This window comes from Poecilia mexicana, unplaced genomic scaffold (genome assembly GCF_051168715.1).
Source record: "Poecilia mexicana isolate PSO_F unplaced genomic scaffold, ASM5116871v1 scaffold_19, whole genome shotgun sequence".
Taxonomy (NCBI): Eukaryota; Metazoa; Chordata; class Actinopteri; order Cyprinodontiformes; family Poeciliidae; genus Poecilia; species Poecilia mexicana.
Window position 1 is genome coordinate 22,733,678 of NW_028263388.1, and position 17,723 is coordinate 22,751,400.

Consider the following 17,723-nt stretch of genomic DNA (forward strand, 5'->3'; position numbering starts at 1 on the left):
CCACAGCGGCTCCAACTACCACCACTGCAGCTCCAACTACAACCACAGCGGCTCCAACAACAACCACAGCGGCTCCAACCACAACCACAGAGTCTCCAACTACAACCACAGCGTCTCCAACTACAACCACAGCAGCACCAACAACAACGACAGCAGCTCCAACCACAACCACAACAACAGCGGCTCCAACTACCACCACTGCAGCTCCAACTACAACCACAGCGGCTCCAACAACAACGACAGCGGTTCCAACAACAACCACTGCGGCTCCAACTACAACCACTGCAGCTGCAACAACAACCACAGCGGCTACAACCACAACCACTGCGGCTCCAACTACAACAACTGAAGCACCAACCACAACAACAGCAGCTCCAACAACAACCACAGCAGCTCCAACAACAACCACAGCTGCTCCAACCACAACCACAGCTGCTCCAACCACAACCACAGCTGCTCCAACCACAACGGCTCCAACCACCACCACTGCAGCTCAAACTACAACCACAGCGGCTCCAACTACAACCACAGCAGCTCCAACAACGACGACAACGGCTCAAACTACAACCACAGCAGCTCCAACAACAACCACAGCAGCTCCAACCACAACCACAGAGGCTCCAACTACAACCACAGCGGCTCCAACTACAACCACAGCAGCACCAACTACAACCACAGCAGCACCAACTACCACCACTGCAGCTCCAACCACAACCACAGCAGCTCCAATTACCACCACTGCAGCTCCAACTACAACCACAGCGGCTCCAACTACAACCACAGCAGCACCAACTACCACCACTACAGCTCCAACCACAACCACAGCTGCTCCAACCACAACCACAGCGGCTCCAACTACAACCACAGCAGCACCAACTACAACCACAGCAGCACCAACTACCACCACTGCAGCTCCAACCACAAACACAGCTGCTCCAACCACAACCACAGCAGCTCCAACTACCACCACTGCAGCTCCAACTACAACGACAGCGCCTCCAACTACAACCACAGCAGCACCAACTACCACCACTGCAGCTCCAACCACAACCACAGCTGCTCCAACCACAACCACAGCAGCTCCAACTACCACCACTGCAGCTCCAACTACAACCACAGCGGCTCCAACAACAACCACTGCGGCTCCAACTACAACCACTGCAGCTGCAACAACAACCACAGCGGCTACAACCATAACCACTGCGGCTCCAACTACAACAACTGAAGCACCAACCACAACAACAGCAGCTCCAACAACAACCACAGCAGCTCCAACAACAACCACAGCAGCTCCAACCACTACCACAGCTGCTCCAACCACAACCACAGCTGCTCCAACCACAACGGCTCCAACCACCACCACTGCAGCTCAAACTACAACCACAGCGGCTCCAACTACAACCACAGCAGCTCCAACAACGACGACAACGGCTCAAACTACAACCACAGCAGCTCCAACAACAACCACAGCAGCTCCAACCACAACCACAGAGGCTCCAACTACAACCACAGCGGCTCCAACTACAACCACAGCAGCACCAACTACAACCACAGCAGCACCAACTACCACCACTGCAGCTCCAACCACAACCACAGCTGCTCCAACCACAACCACAGCAGCTCCAACTACCACCACTGCAGCTCCAACTACAACCACAGCGGCTCCAACTACAACCACAGCAGCACCAACTACCACCACTGCAGCTCCAACCACAACCACAGCTGCTCCAACCACTACCACATCGGCTCCAACTACAACCACAGCAGCACCAACTACAACCACAGCAGCACCAACTACCACCACTGCAGCTCCAACCACAACCACAGCTGCTCCAACCACAACCACAGCAGCTCCAACTACCACCACTGCAGCTCCAACTACAACGACAGCGGCTCCAACTATAACCACAGCAGCACGAACTACCACCACTGCAGCTCCAACCACAACCACAGCTGCTCCAACCACAACCACAGCAGCTCCAACTACCACCACTGCAGCTCCAACTACAACCACAGCGGCTCCAACCACAACAACTGAAGCCCCAACCACAACCACAGCGGGTCCAACTACAACCACAGCTGCTCCAACCACAACCACAACGGCTCCAACTACAACCACAGCTGCTCCAACCACAACCACAGCAGCTCCAACTACTACCACTGCAGCTCCAACTACAACCACAGCGGCTCCAACCACAACAACTGAAGCCCCAACCACAACCAGAGTGGGTCCAACTACATCCACAGCTGCTCCAACCACAACCACAGCGGCTTTAACTACCACCACTGCAGCTCCAACCACAACCACAGCTGCTCCAACAACAACCACAGCGGCTCCAACCACAACCACAGCTGCTCCAACCACAACGGCTCCAACCACCACCACTGCATCTCCAACTACAACCACAGCGGCTCCAACAACAACGACAGCGGCTACAACCACAACCACTGCGGCTCCAACTACAACAACTGAAGCACCAACCACAACAACAGCAGCTCCAACAACAACCACAGCAGCTCCAACAACAAACACAGCTGCTCCAACCACAACCACAGCTGCTCCAACCACAACCACAGCGGCTCCAACCACCACCACTGCAGCTCAAACTACAACCACAGCGGCTCCAACTACAACCACAGCAGCTCCAACAACAACCACAGCTGCTCCAACCACAACCACAGCGGCTCCAACCACAACCACAGCGGCTCCAACTACCACCACTGCAGCTCCAACCACAACCACAGCTGCTCCAACAACAACCACAGCTGCTCCAACCACAACCACAGCGGCTCCAACAACAACCACAGCAGCTCCAACCACAACCACAGAGGCTCCAACTACAACCACAGCGGCTCCAACTACAACCACAGCAGCACCAACAACAACCACAGCAGCTCCAACAACAACCACAGCAGCTCCAACCACAACCACAGAGGCTCCAACTACAACCACAGCGGCTCCAACTACCACCACTGCAGCTCCAACCACAACCACAGCTGCTCCAACCACAACCACAGAAGCTCCAACTACCACCACTGCAGCTCCAACTACAACCAAAGCGGCTCCAACTACCACCACTGCAGCTCCAACTACAACCACTGCAGCTGCAACAACAACCACAGCAGCTCCAACCACAACCACAGAGGCTCCAACTACAACCACAGCGGCTCCAACTACAACCACAGCAGCACCAACAACAACCACAGCAGCTCCACCAACAACCACAGCGGCTCCAACAACAACCACAGCAGCTCCAACAACAACCACAGAGGCTCCAACTACAACCACATCGGCTCCAACTACCACCACTGCAGCTCCAACCACAACCACAGCTGCTCCAACCACAACGGCTCCAACCACCACCACTGCAGCTCAAACTACAACCACAGCGGCTCCAACTACAACCACAGCAGCTCCAACAACGACGACAACGGCTCAAACTACAACCACAGCAGCTCCAACAACAACCACAGCAGCTCCAACCACAACCACAGAGGCTCCAACTACAACCACAGCGGCTCCAACTACAACCACAGCAGCACCAACTACAACCACAGCAGCACCAACTACCACCACTGCAGCTCCAACCACAACCACAGCTGCTCCAACCACAACCACAGCAGCTCCAACTACCACCACTGCAGCTCCAACTACAACCACAGCGGCTCCAACTACAACCACAGCAGCACCAACTACCACCACTGCAGCTCCAACCACAACCACAGCTGCTCCAACCACAACCACAGCGGCTCCAACTACAACCACAGCAGCACCAACTACAACCACAGCAGCACCAACTACCACCACTGCAGCTCCAACCACAAACACAGCTGCTCCAACCACAACCACAGCAGCTCCAACTACCACCACTGCAGCTCCAACTACAACGACAGCGGCTCCAACTACAACCACAGCAGCACCAACTACCACCACTGCAGCTCCAACCACAACCACAGCTGCTCCAACCACAACCACAGCAGCTCCAACTACCACCACTGCAGCTCCAACTACAACCACAGCGGCTCCAACAACAACCACTGCGGCTCCAACTACAACCACTGCAGCTGCAACAACAACCACAGCGGCTACAACCACAACCACTGCGGCTCCAACTACAACAACTGAAGCACCAACCACAACCACAGCTGCTCCAACCACAACCACAGCGGCTCCAACTACAACCACAGCAGCACCAACTACAACCACAGCAGCACCAACTACCACCACTGCAGCTCCAACCACAAACACAGCTGCTCCAACCACAACCACAGCAGCTCCAACTACCACCACTGCAGCTCCAACCACAACCACAGAGTCTCCAACTACAACCACAGCGTCTCCAACTACAACCACAGCAGCACCAACAACAACGACAGCAGCTCCAACCACAACCACAACAACAGCGGCTCCAACTACCACCACTGCAGCTCCAACTACAACCACAGCGGCTCCAACAACAACGACAGCGGTTCCAACAACAACCACTGCGGCTCCAACTACAACCACTGCAGCTGCAACAACAACCACAGCGGCTACAACCACAACCACTGCGGCTCCAACTACAACAACTGAAGCACCAACCACAACAACAGCAGCTCCAACAACAACCACAGCAGCTCCAACAACAACCACAGCTGCTCCAACCACAACCACAGCTGCTCCAACCACAACCACAGCTGCTCCAACCACAACGGCTCCAACCACCACCACTGCAGCTCAAACTACAACCACAGCGGCTCCAACTACAACCACAGCAGCTCCAACAACGACGACAACGGCTCAAACTACAACCACAGCAGCTCCAACAACAACCACAGCAGCTCCAACCACAACCACAGAGGCTCCAACTACAACCACAGCGGCTCCAACTACAACCACAGCAGCACCAACTACAACCACAGCAGCACCAACTACCACCACTGCAGCTCCAACCACAACCACAGCTGCTCCAACCACAACCACAGCAGCTCCAATTACCACCACTGCAGCTCCAACTACAACCACAGCGGCTCCAACTACAACCACAGCAGCACCAACTACCACCACTACAGCTCCAACCACAACCACAGCTGCTCCAACCACAACCACAGCGGCTCCAACTACAACCACAGCAGCACCAACTACAACCACAGCAGCACCAACTACCACCACTGCAGCTCCAACCACAAACACAGCTGCTCCAACCACAACCACAGCAGCTCCAACTACCACCACTGCAGCTCCAACTACAACAACAGCGCCTCCAACTACAACCACAGCAGCACCAACTACCACCACTGCAGCTCCAACCACAACCACAGCTGCTCCAACCACAACCACAGCGGCTCCAACTACCACCACTGCAGCTCCAACTACAACCACAGCGGCTCCAACAACAACCACTGCGGCTCCAACTACAACCACTGCAGCTGCAACAACAACCACAGCGGCTACAACCATAACCACTGCGGCTCCAACTACAACAACTGAAGCACCAACCACAACAACAGCAGCTCCAACAACAACCACAGCAGCTCCAACAACAACCACAGCAGCTCCAACCACTACCACAGCTGCTCCAACCACAACCACAGCTGCTCCAACCACAACGGCTCCAACCACCACCACTGCAGCTCAAACTACAACCACAGCGGCTCCAACTACAACCACAGCAGCTCCAACAACGACGACAACGGCTCAAACTACAACCACAGCAGCTCCAACAACAACCACAGCAGCTCCAACCACAACCACAGAGGCTCCAACTACAACCACAGCGGCTCCAACTACAACCACAGCAGCACCAACTACAACCACAGCAGCACCAACTACCACCACTGCAGCTCCAACCACAACCACAGCTGCTCCAACCACAACCACAGCAGCTCCAACTACCACCACTGCAGCTCCAACTACAACCACAGCGGCTCCAACTACAACCACAGCAGCACCAACTACCACCACTGCAGCTCCAACCACAACCACAGCTGCTCCAACCACTACCACATCGGCTCCAACTACAACCACAGCAGCACCAACTACAACCACAGCAGCACCAACTACCACCACTGCAGCTCCAACCACAACCACAGCTGCTCCAACCACAACCACAGCAGCTCCAACTACCACCACTGCAGCTCCAACTACAACGACAGCGGCTCCAACTATAACCACAGCAGCACGAACTACCACCACTGCAGCTCCAACCACAACCACAGCTGCTCCAACCACAACCACAGCAGCTCCAACTACCACCACTGCAGCTCCAACTACAACCACAGCGGCTCCAACCACAACAACTGAAGCCCCAACCACAACCACAGCGGGTCCAACTACAACCACAGCTGCTCCAACCACAACCACAACGGCTCCAACTACAACCACAGCTGCTCCAACCACAACCACAGCAGCTCCAACTACTACCACTGCAGCTCCAACTACAACCACAGCGGCTCCAACCACAACAACTGAAGCCCCAACCACAACCAGAGTGGGTCCAACTACATCCACAGCTGCTCCAACCACAACCACAGCGGCTTTAACTACCACCACTGCAGCTCCAACCACAACCACAGCTGCTCCAACAACAACCACAGCGGCTCCAACCACAACCACAGCTGCTCCAACCACAACGGCTCCAACCACCACCACTGCATCTCCAACTACAACCACAGCGGCTCCAACAACAACGACAGCGGCTACAACCACAACCACTGCGGCTCCAACTACAACAACTGAAGCACCAACCACAACAACAGCAGCTCCAACAACAACCACAGCAGCTCCAACAACAAACACAGCTGCTCCAACCACAACCACAGCTGCTCCAACCACAACCACAGCGGCTCCAACCACCACCACTGCAGCTCAAACTACAACCACAGCGGCTCCAACTACAACCACAGCAGCTCCAACAACAACCACAGCTGCTCCAACCACAACCACAGCGGCTCCAACCACAACCACAGCGGCTCCAACTACCACCACTGCAGCTCCAACCACAACCACAGCTGCTCCAACAACAACCACAGCTGCTCCAACCACAACCACAGCGGCTCCAACAACAACCACAGCAGCTCCAACCACAACCACAGAGGCTCCAACTACAACCACAGCGGCTCCAACTACAACCACAGCAGCACCAACAACAACCACAGCAGCTCCAACAACAACCACAGCAGCTCCAACCACAACCACAGAGGCTCCAACTACAACCACAGCGGCTCCAACTACCACCACTGCAGCTCCAACCACAACCACAGCTGCTCCAACCACAACCACAGAAGCTCCAACTACCACCACTGCAGCTCCAACTACAACCAAAGCGGCTCCAACTACCACCACTGCAGCTCCAACTACAACCACTGCAGCTGCAACAACAACCACAGCAGCTCCAACCACAACCACAGAGGCTCCAACTACAACCACAGCGGCTCCAACTACAACCACAGCAGCACCAACAACAACCACAGCAGCTCCACCAACAACCACAGCGGCTCCAACAACAACCACAGCAGCTCCAACAACAACCACAGAGGCTCCAACTACAACCACATCGGCTCCAACTACCACCACTGCAGCTCCAACCACAACCACAGCTGCTCCAACCACAACGGCTCCAACCACCACCACTGCAGCTCAAACTACAACCACAGCGGCTCCAACTACAACCACAGCAGCTCCAACAACGACGACAACGGCTCAAACTACAACCACAGCAGCTCCAACAACAACCACAGCAGCTCCAACCACAACCACAGAGGCTCCAACTACAACCACAGCGGCTCCAACTACAACCACAGCAGCACCAACTACAACCACAGCAGCACCAACTACCACCACTGCAGCTCCAACCACAACCACAGCTGCTCCAACCACAACCACAGCAGCTCCAACTACCACCACTGCAGCTCCAACTACAACCACAGCGGCTCCAACTACAACCACAGCAGCACCAACTACCACCACTGCAGCTCCAACCACAACCACAGCTGCTCCAACCACAACCACAGCGGCTCCAACTACAACCACAGCAGCACCAACTACAACCACAGCAGCACCAACTACCACCACTGCAGCTCCAACCACAAACACAGCTGCTCCAACCACAACCACAGCAGCTCCAACTACCACCACTGCAGCTCCAACTACAACGACAGCGGCTCCAACTACAACCACAGCAGCACCAACTACCACCACTGCAGCTCCAACCACAACCACAGCTGCTCCAACCACAACCACAGCAGCTCCAACTACCACCACTGCAGCTCCAACTACAACCACAGCGGCTCCAACAACAACCACTGCGGCTCCAACTACAACCACTGCAGCTGCAACAACAACCACAGCGGCTACAACCACAACCACTGCGGCTCCAACTACAACAACTGAAGCACCAACCACAACAACAGCAGCTCCAACAACAACCACAGCAGCTCCAACAACAACCACAGCAGCTCCAACCACAACCACAGCTGCTCCAACCACAACCACAGCTGCTCCAACCACAACGGCTCCAACCACCACCACTGCAGCTCAAACTACAACCACAGCGGCTCCAACTACAACCACAGCAGCTCCAACAACGACGACAATGGCTCAAACTACAACCACAGCAGCTCCAACAACAACCACAGCAGCTCCAACCACAACCACAGAGGCTCCAACTACAACCACAGCGGCTCCAACTACAACCACAGCAGCACCAACTACAACCACAGCAGCACCAACTACCACCACTGCAGCTCCAACCACAACCACAGCTGCTCCAACCACAACCACAGCAGCTCCAACTACCACCACTGCAGCTCCAACTACAACCACAGCGGCTCCAACTACAACCACAGCAGCACCAACTACCACCACTGCAGCTCCAACCACAACCACAGCTGCTCCAACCACAACCACATCGGCTCCAACTACAACCACAGCAGCACCAACTACAACCACAGCAGCACCAACTACCACCACTGCAGCTCAAACCACAACCACAGCTGCTCCAACCACAACCACAGCAGCTCCAACTACCACCACTGCAGCTCCAACTACAACGACAGCGGCTCCAACTACAACCACAGCAGCACCAACTACCACCACTGCAGCTCCAACCACAACCACAGCGGCTCCAACCACAACAACTGAAGCCCCAACCACAACCACAGCGGGTCCAACTACAACCACAGCTGCTCCAACCACAACCACAACGGCTCCAACTACAACCACAGCTGCTCCAACCACAACCACAGCAGCTCCAACTACTACCACTGCAGCTCCAACTACAACCACAGCGGCTCCAACCACAACAACTGAAGCCCCAACCACAACCACAGTGGGTCCAACTACATCCACAGCTGCTCCAACCACAACCACAGCGGCTTTAACTACCACCACTGCAGCTCCAACCACAACCACAGCTGCTCCAACAACAACCACAGCGGCTCCAACCACAACCACAGCTGCTCCAACCACAACGGCTCCAACCACCACCACTGCATCTCCAACTACAACCACAGCGGCTCCAACAACAACGACAGCGGCTACAACCACAACCACTGCGGCTCCAACTACAACAACTGAAGCACCAACCACAACAACAGCAGCTCCAACAACAACCACAGCAGCTCCAACAACAAACACAGCTGCTCCAACCACAACCACAGCTGCTCCAACCACAACCACAGCGGCTCCAACCACCACCACTGCAGCTCAAACTACAACCACAGCGGCTCCAACTACAACCACAGCAGCTCCAACAACAACCACAGCTGCTCCAACCACAACCACAGCGGCTCCAACAACAACCACAGCAGCTCCAACCACAACCACAGAGGCTCCAACTACAACCACAGCGGCTCCAACTACAACCACAGCAGCACCAACAACAACCACAGCAGCTCCAACAACAACCACAGCAGCTCCAACCACAACCACAGAGGCTCCAACTACAACCACAGCGGCTCCAACTACCACCACTGCAGCTCCAACCACAACCACAGCTGCTCCAACCACAACCACAGAAGCTCCAACTACCACCACTGCAGCTCCAACTACAACCAAAGCGGCTCCAACTACCACCACTGCAGCTCCAACTACAACCACTGCAGCTGCAACAACAACCACAGCAGCTCCAACCACAACCACAGAGGCTCCAACTACAACCACAGCGGCTCCAACTACAACCACAGCAGCACCAACAACAACCACAGCAGCTCCACCAACAACCACAGCGGCTCCAACAACAACCACAGCAGCTCCAACAACAACCACAGAGGCTCCAACTACAACCACATCGGCTCCAACTACCACCACTGCAGCTCCAACCACAACCACAGCTGCTCCAACCACAACGGCTCCAACCACCACCACTGCAGCTCAAACTACAACCACAGCGGCACCAACTACAACCACAGCAGCTCCAACAACGACGACAACGGCTCAAACTACAACCACAGCAGCTCCAACAACAACCACAGCAGCTCCAACCACAACCACAGAGGCTCCAACTACAACCACAGCGGCTCCAACTACAACCACAGCAGCACCAACTACCACCACTGCAGCTCCAACCACAACCACAGCTGCTCCAACCACAACCACAGCAGCTCCAACTACCACCACTGCAGCTCCAACTACAACCACAGCGGCTCCAACCACAACAACTGAAGCCCCAACCACAACCACAGCGGGTCCAACTACAACCACAGCTGCTCCAACCACAACCACAACGGCTCCAACTACAACCACAGCTGCTCCAACCACGACCACAGCAGCTCCAACTACTACCACTGCAGCTCCAACTACAACCACAGCGGCTCCAACCACAACAACTGAAGCCCCAACCACAACCACAGTGGGTCCAACTACATCCACAGCTGCTCCAACCACAACCACAGCGGCTTTAACTACCACCACTGCAGCTCCAACCACAACCACAGCTGCTCCAACAACAACCACAGCGGCTCCAACCACAACCACAGCTGCTCCAACCACAACGGCTCCAACCACCACCACTGCATCTCCAACTACAACCACAGCGGCTCCAACAACAACGACAGCGGCTACAACCACAACCACTGCGGCTCCAACTACAACAACTGAAGCACCAACCACAACAACAGCAGCTCCAACAACAACCACAGCAGCTCCAACAACAACCACAGCTGCTCCAACCACAACCACAGCGGCTCCAACCACAACCACAGCGGCTCCAACTACCACCACTGCAGCTCCAACCACAACCACAGCTGCTCCAACAACAACCACAGCTGCTCCAACCACAACCACAGCGGCTCCAACAACAACCACAGCAGCTCCAACCACAACCACAGAGGCTCCAACTACAACCACAGCGGCTCCAACTACAACCACAGCAGCACCAACAACAACCACAGCAGCTCCAACAACAACCACAGCAGCTCCAACCACAACCACAGAGGCTCCAACTACAACCACAGCGGCTCCAACTACCACCACTGCAGCTCCAACCACAACCACAGCTGCTCCAACCACAACCACAGAAGCTCCAACTACCACCACTGCAGCTCCAACTACAACCAAAGCGGCTCCAACTACCACCACTGCAGCTCCAACTACAACCACTGCAGCTGCAACAACAACCACAGCAGCTCCAACCACAACCACAGAGGCTCCAACTACAACCACAGCGGCTCCAACTACAACCACAGCAGCACCAACAACAACCACAGCAGCTCCACCAACAACCACAGCGGCTCCAACAACAACCACAGCAGCTCCAACAACAACCACAGAGGCTCCAACTACAACCACATCGGCTCCAACTACCACCACTGCAGCTCCAACCACAACCACAGCTGCTCCAACCACAACGGCTTCAACCACCACCACTGCAGCTCAAACTACAACCACAGCGGCTCCAACTACAACCACAGCAGCTCCAACAACGACGACAACGGCTCAAACTACAACCACAGCAGCTCCAACAACAACCACAGCAGCTCCAACCACAACCACAGAGGCTCCAACTACAACCACAGCGGCTCCAACTACAACCACAGCAGCACCAACTACCACCACTGCAGCTCCAACCACAACCACAGCTGCTCCAACAACAACCACAGCAGCTCCAACTACCACCACTGCAGCTCCAACTACAACCACAGCGGCTCCAACCACAACAACTGAAGCCCCAACCACAACCACAGCGGGTCCAACTACAACCACAGCTGCTCCAACCACAACCACAACGGCTCCAACTACAACCACAGCTGCTCCAACCACAACCACAGCAGCTCCAACTACTACCACTGCAGCTCCAACTACAACCACAGCGGCTCCAACCACAACAACTGAAGCCCCAACCACAACCACAGTGGGTCCAACTACATCCACAGCTGCTCCAACCACAACCACAGCGGCTTTAACTACCACCACTGCAGCTCCAACCACAACCACAGCTGCTCCAACAACAACCACAGCGGCTCCAACCACAACCACAGCTGCTCCAACCACAACGGCTCCAACCACCACCACTGCATCTCCAACTACAACCACAGCGGCTCCAACTACAACCACAGCTGCTCCAACCACAACCACAGCTGCTCCAACAACAACCACAGCGGCTCCAACTACCACCACTGCAGCTCCAACTACAACCACAGCGGCTCCAACTACCACCACTGCAGCTCCAACTACAACCACAGCGGCTCCAACAACAACGACAGCGGCTACAACCACAACCACTGCGGCTCCAACTACAACAACTGAAGCACCAACCACAACAACAGCAGCTCCAACAACAACCACAGCAGCTCCAACAACAACAACAGCTGCTCCAACCACAACCACAGCTGCTCCAACCACAAGCACAGCGGCTCCAACCACCACCACTGCAGCTCAAACTACAACCACAGCGGCTCCAACTACAACCACAGCAACTCCAACAACAACCACAGCTGCTCCAACCACAACCACAGCGTCTCCAACCACAACCACAGCGGCTCCAACTACCACCACAGCAGCTCCAACCACAACCACAGCTGCTCCAACAACAACCACAGAGGCTCCAACTACAACCACAGCGGCTCCAACTACAACCACAGCAGCACCAACAACAACCACAGCAGCTCCAACAACAACCACAGCAGCTCCAACCACAACCACAGAGGCTCCAACTACAACCACAGCGGCTCCAACCACAACCACAGCGGCTCCAACAACAACCACAGCAGCTCCAACCACAACCACAGAGGCTCCAACTACAACCACAGCGGCTCCAACTACAACCACAGCAGCACCAACAACAACCACAGCAGCTCCAACAACAACCACAGCAGCTCCAACCACAACCACAGAGGCTCCAACTACAACCACAGCGGCTCCAACTACCACCACTGCAGCTCCAACCACAACCACAGCTGCTCCAACCACAACCACAGAAGCTCCAACTACCACCACTGCAGCTCCAACTACAACCACAGCGGCTCCAACTACCACCACTGCAGCTCCAACCACAACCACAGCTGCTCCAACCACAACCACCGCAGCTCCAACTACTACCACTGCAGCTCCAACTACAACCACAGCGGCTCCAACCACAACAACTGAAGCCCCAACCACAACCACAGCGGGTCCAACTACCACCACTGCAGCTCCAACTACGACCACTGCAGCTCCAACTACGACCACTGCAGCTCCAACTACCACCACTGCAGCCCCAACCACAACCACAGCGGCTCCAACTACCACCATTGCAGCTCCAACCACAACCACAGCTGCTCCAACCACAACCACAGCAGCTCCAACTACCACCACTGCAGCTCCAACTACAACCACTGCAGCTGCAACAACAACCACAGCAGCTCCAACCACAACCACAGAGGCTCCAACTACAACCACAGCGGCTCCAACTACAACCACAGCAGCACCAACAACAACCACAGCAGCTCCAACAACAACCACAGCGGCTCCAACAACAACCACAGCAGCTCCAACAACAACCACAGAGGCTCCAACTACAACCACATCGGCTCCAACTACCACCACTGCAGCTCCAACCACAACCACAGCTGCTCCAACCACAACCACACCAGCTCCAACTACCACCACTGCAGCTCCAACTACAACCACAGCGGCTCCAACCACAACAACTGAAGGCCCAACCACAACCACAGCGGCTCCAACTACAACCACAGCTGCTCCAACCTCAACCACAGCGGCTCTACCTACCACCACTGCAGCTCCAACCACAACCACAGCTGCTCCGACAACAACCACAGCGACTCCAACTACCACCACTGCAGCTCCAACTACAACCACAGCGGCTCCAACTACCACCACTGCAGCCCCAACCACAACCACAGCGGCTCCAACTACCACCACTGCAGCTCCAACCACAACCACAGCTCCTCCAACCACAACCACAGCAGCTCCAACTACAACCACAGCAGCACCAACAACAATCACAACAGCTCCAACAACAACCACAGCGGCTCAAACTACCACCACTGCAGCTCCAACTACAACCACAGCAGCTCCAACAACGACGACAGCGGTTCCAACTACAACCACAGCTGCTCCAACAACAACCACAGCTGCTCCAACCACAACCACAGAAGCTCCAACTACCACCACTGCAGCTCCAACTACAACCAAAGCGGCTCCAACTACCACCACTGCAGCTCCAACCACAACCACAGCTGCTCCAACCACAACCACAGCAGCTCCAACTACTACCAGTGCAGCTCCAACTACAACCACAGCGGCTCCAACCACAACAACTGAAGCCCCAACCACAACCACAGCGGGTCCAACTACCACCACTGCAGCTCCAACTACGACCACTGCAGCTCCAACTACGACCACTGCAGCTCCAACTACCACCACTGCAGCCCCAACCACAACCACAGCGGCTCCAACTACCACCACTGCAGCTCCGACCACAACCACAGCTGCTCCAACCACAACCACAGCAGCTCCAACTACCACCACTGCAGCTCCAACTACAACCACTGCAGCTACAACAACAACCACAGCAGCTCCAACAACAACCACAGAGGCTCCAACTACAACCACAGCGGCTCCAACTACAACCACAGCAGCACCAACAACAACCACAGCAGCTCCAACAACAACCACATCGGCTCCAACTTCCACCACTGCAGCTCCAACCACAACCACAGCTGCTCCAACCACAACGGCTCCAACCACCACCACTGCAGCTCAAACTACAACCACAGCGGCTCCAACAACGACGACAACGGCTCAAACTACAACCACAGCAGCTCCAACAACAACCACAGCAGCTCCAACCACAACCACAGAGGCTCCAACTACAACCACAGCGGCTCCAACTACAACCACAGCAGCACCAACTACCACCACTGCAGCTCCAACCACAACCACAGCTGCTCCAACCACAACCACAGCAGCTCCAACTACCACCACTGCAGCTCCAACTACAACCACAGCGGCTCCAACCACAACAACTGAAGCCCCAACCACAACCACAGCGGGTCCAACTACAACCACAGCTGCTCCAACCACAACCACAACGGCTCCAACTACAACCACAGCGGCTCCAACTACCACCACTGCAGCTCCAACCACAACCACAGCTGCTCCGACTACAACCACAGCAGCTCCAACTACTACCACTGCAGCTCCAACTACAACCACAGCGGCTCCAACCACAACAACTGAAGCCCCAACCACAACCACAGCGGGTCCAACTACATCCACAGCTGCTCCAACCACAACCACAGCGGCTTTAACTACCACCACTGCAGCTCCAACCACAACCACAGCTGCTCCAACAACAACCACAGCGGCTCCAACTACCACCACTGCAGCTCCAACTACAACCACAGCGGCTCCAACTACCACCACTGCAGCTCCAACTACAACCACAGCGGCTCCAACAACAACGACAGCGGCTACTACCACAACCACTGCGGCTCCAACTACAACAACTGAAGCACCAACCACAACAACAGCAGCTCCAACAACAACCACAGCAGCTCCAACAACAACAACAGCTGCTCCAACCACAACCACAGCTGCTCCAACCACAAGCACAGCGGCTCCAACCACCACCACTGCAGCTCAAACTACAACCACAGCGGCTCCAACTACAACCACAGCAACTCCAACAACAACCACAGCTGCTCCAACCACAACCACAGCGGCTCCAACCACAACCACAGCGGCTCCAACTACCACCACTGCAGCTCCAACCACAACCACAGCTGCTCCAACAACAACCACAGCTGCTCCAACCACAACCACAGCGGCTCCAACAACAACCACAGCAGCACCAACAACAACCACAGCAGCTCCAACAACAACCACAGCAGCTCCAACCACAACCACAGAGGCTCCAACTACAACCACAGCGGCTCCAACTACCACCACTGCAGCTCCAACCACAACCACAGCTGCTCCAACCACAACCACAGAAGCTCCAACTACCACCACTGCAGCTCCAACTACAACCACAGCGGCTCCAACTACCACCACTGCAGCTCCAACCACAACCACAGCTGCTCCAACCACAACCACCGCAGCTCCAACTACCACCACTGCAGCTCCAACTACAACCACAGCGGCTCCAACCACAACAACTGAAGCCCCAACCACAACCACAGCGGGTCCAACTACCACCACTGCAGCTCCAACTACGACCACTGCAGCTCCAACTACGACCACTGCAGCTCCAACTACCACCACTGCAGCCCCAACCACAACCACAGCGGCTCCAACTACCACCATTGCAGCTCCAACCACAACCACAGCTGCTCCAACCACAACCACAGCAGCTCCAACTACCACCACTGCAGCTCCAACTACAACCACTGCAGCTGCAACAACAACCACAGCAGCTCCAACCACAACCACAGAGGCTCCAACTACAACCACAGCGGCTCCAACTACAACCACAGCAGCACCAACAACAACCACAGCAGCTCCAACAACAACCACAGCGGCTCCAACAACAACCACAGCAGCTCCAACAACAACCACAGAGGCTCCAACTACAACCACATCGGCTCCAACTACCACCACTGCAGCTCCAACTACAACCACATCGGCTCCAACTACCACCACTGCAGCTCCAACTACAACCACAGCTGCTCCAACCACAACCACACCAGCTCCAACTACCACCACTGCAGCTCCAACTGCAACCACAGCGGCTCCAACCACAACAACTGAAGGCCCAACCACAACCACAGCGGCTCCAACTACAACCACAGCTGCTCCAACCTCAACCACAGCGGCTCTACCTACCACCACAGCAACTCCAACAACAACCACAGCTGCTCCAATCACAACCACAGAGGCTCCAACTACAACCACAGCGGCTCCAACTACAACCACAGAAGCACCAACAACAACCACAGCAGCTCCAACAACAACCACAGCTGCTCCAACAACAACCACAGCGGCTCCAACTACAACAACTGAAGCACCAACTACAACAACAGCAGCTCCAACTACCACCACTGCAGCTCCAACAACAACCACAGCTGCTCCAACCACAACCACAGAGGCTCCAACAACAACCACAGCAGCTCCAACCACAACCACAGAGGCTCCAACTACAACCACAGAGGCTCCAACTACAACCACAGCAGCACCAACAACAACCACAGCAGCTGCAACAACAACCACAGCGGCTCCAACAACAACCACAGCAGCTCCAACCACAACCACAGAGGCTCCAACTACAACCACAGCGGCTCCAACCACAACGACTGCAGCACCA

The 17,723-nt window shown here is 55.4% G+C and overlaps 1 protein-coding gene across 1 annotated transcript in view; it reads left to right on the forward strand.

The window, feature by feature from the left end:
* The window catches only part of LOC148153741 (uncharacterized), a 40,120-nt gene that overhangs the window by 19,591 nt on the left and 2,806 nt on the right, over window positions 1-17,723 (forward strand). The window contains exons 4-5 of the mRNA XM_088001075.1: window positions 5,260-5,945; window positions 7,077-7,742. Of these exons, the coding sequence (XP_087857201.1) occupies window positions 5,260-5,945; window positions 7,077-7,742 (1,352 nt within the window). The remainder of the gene's footprint in view (window positions 1-5,259; window positions 5,946-7,076; window positions 7,743-17,723) is intronic.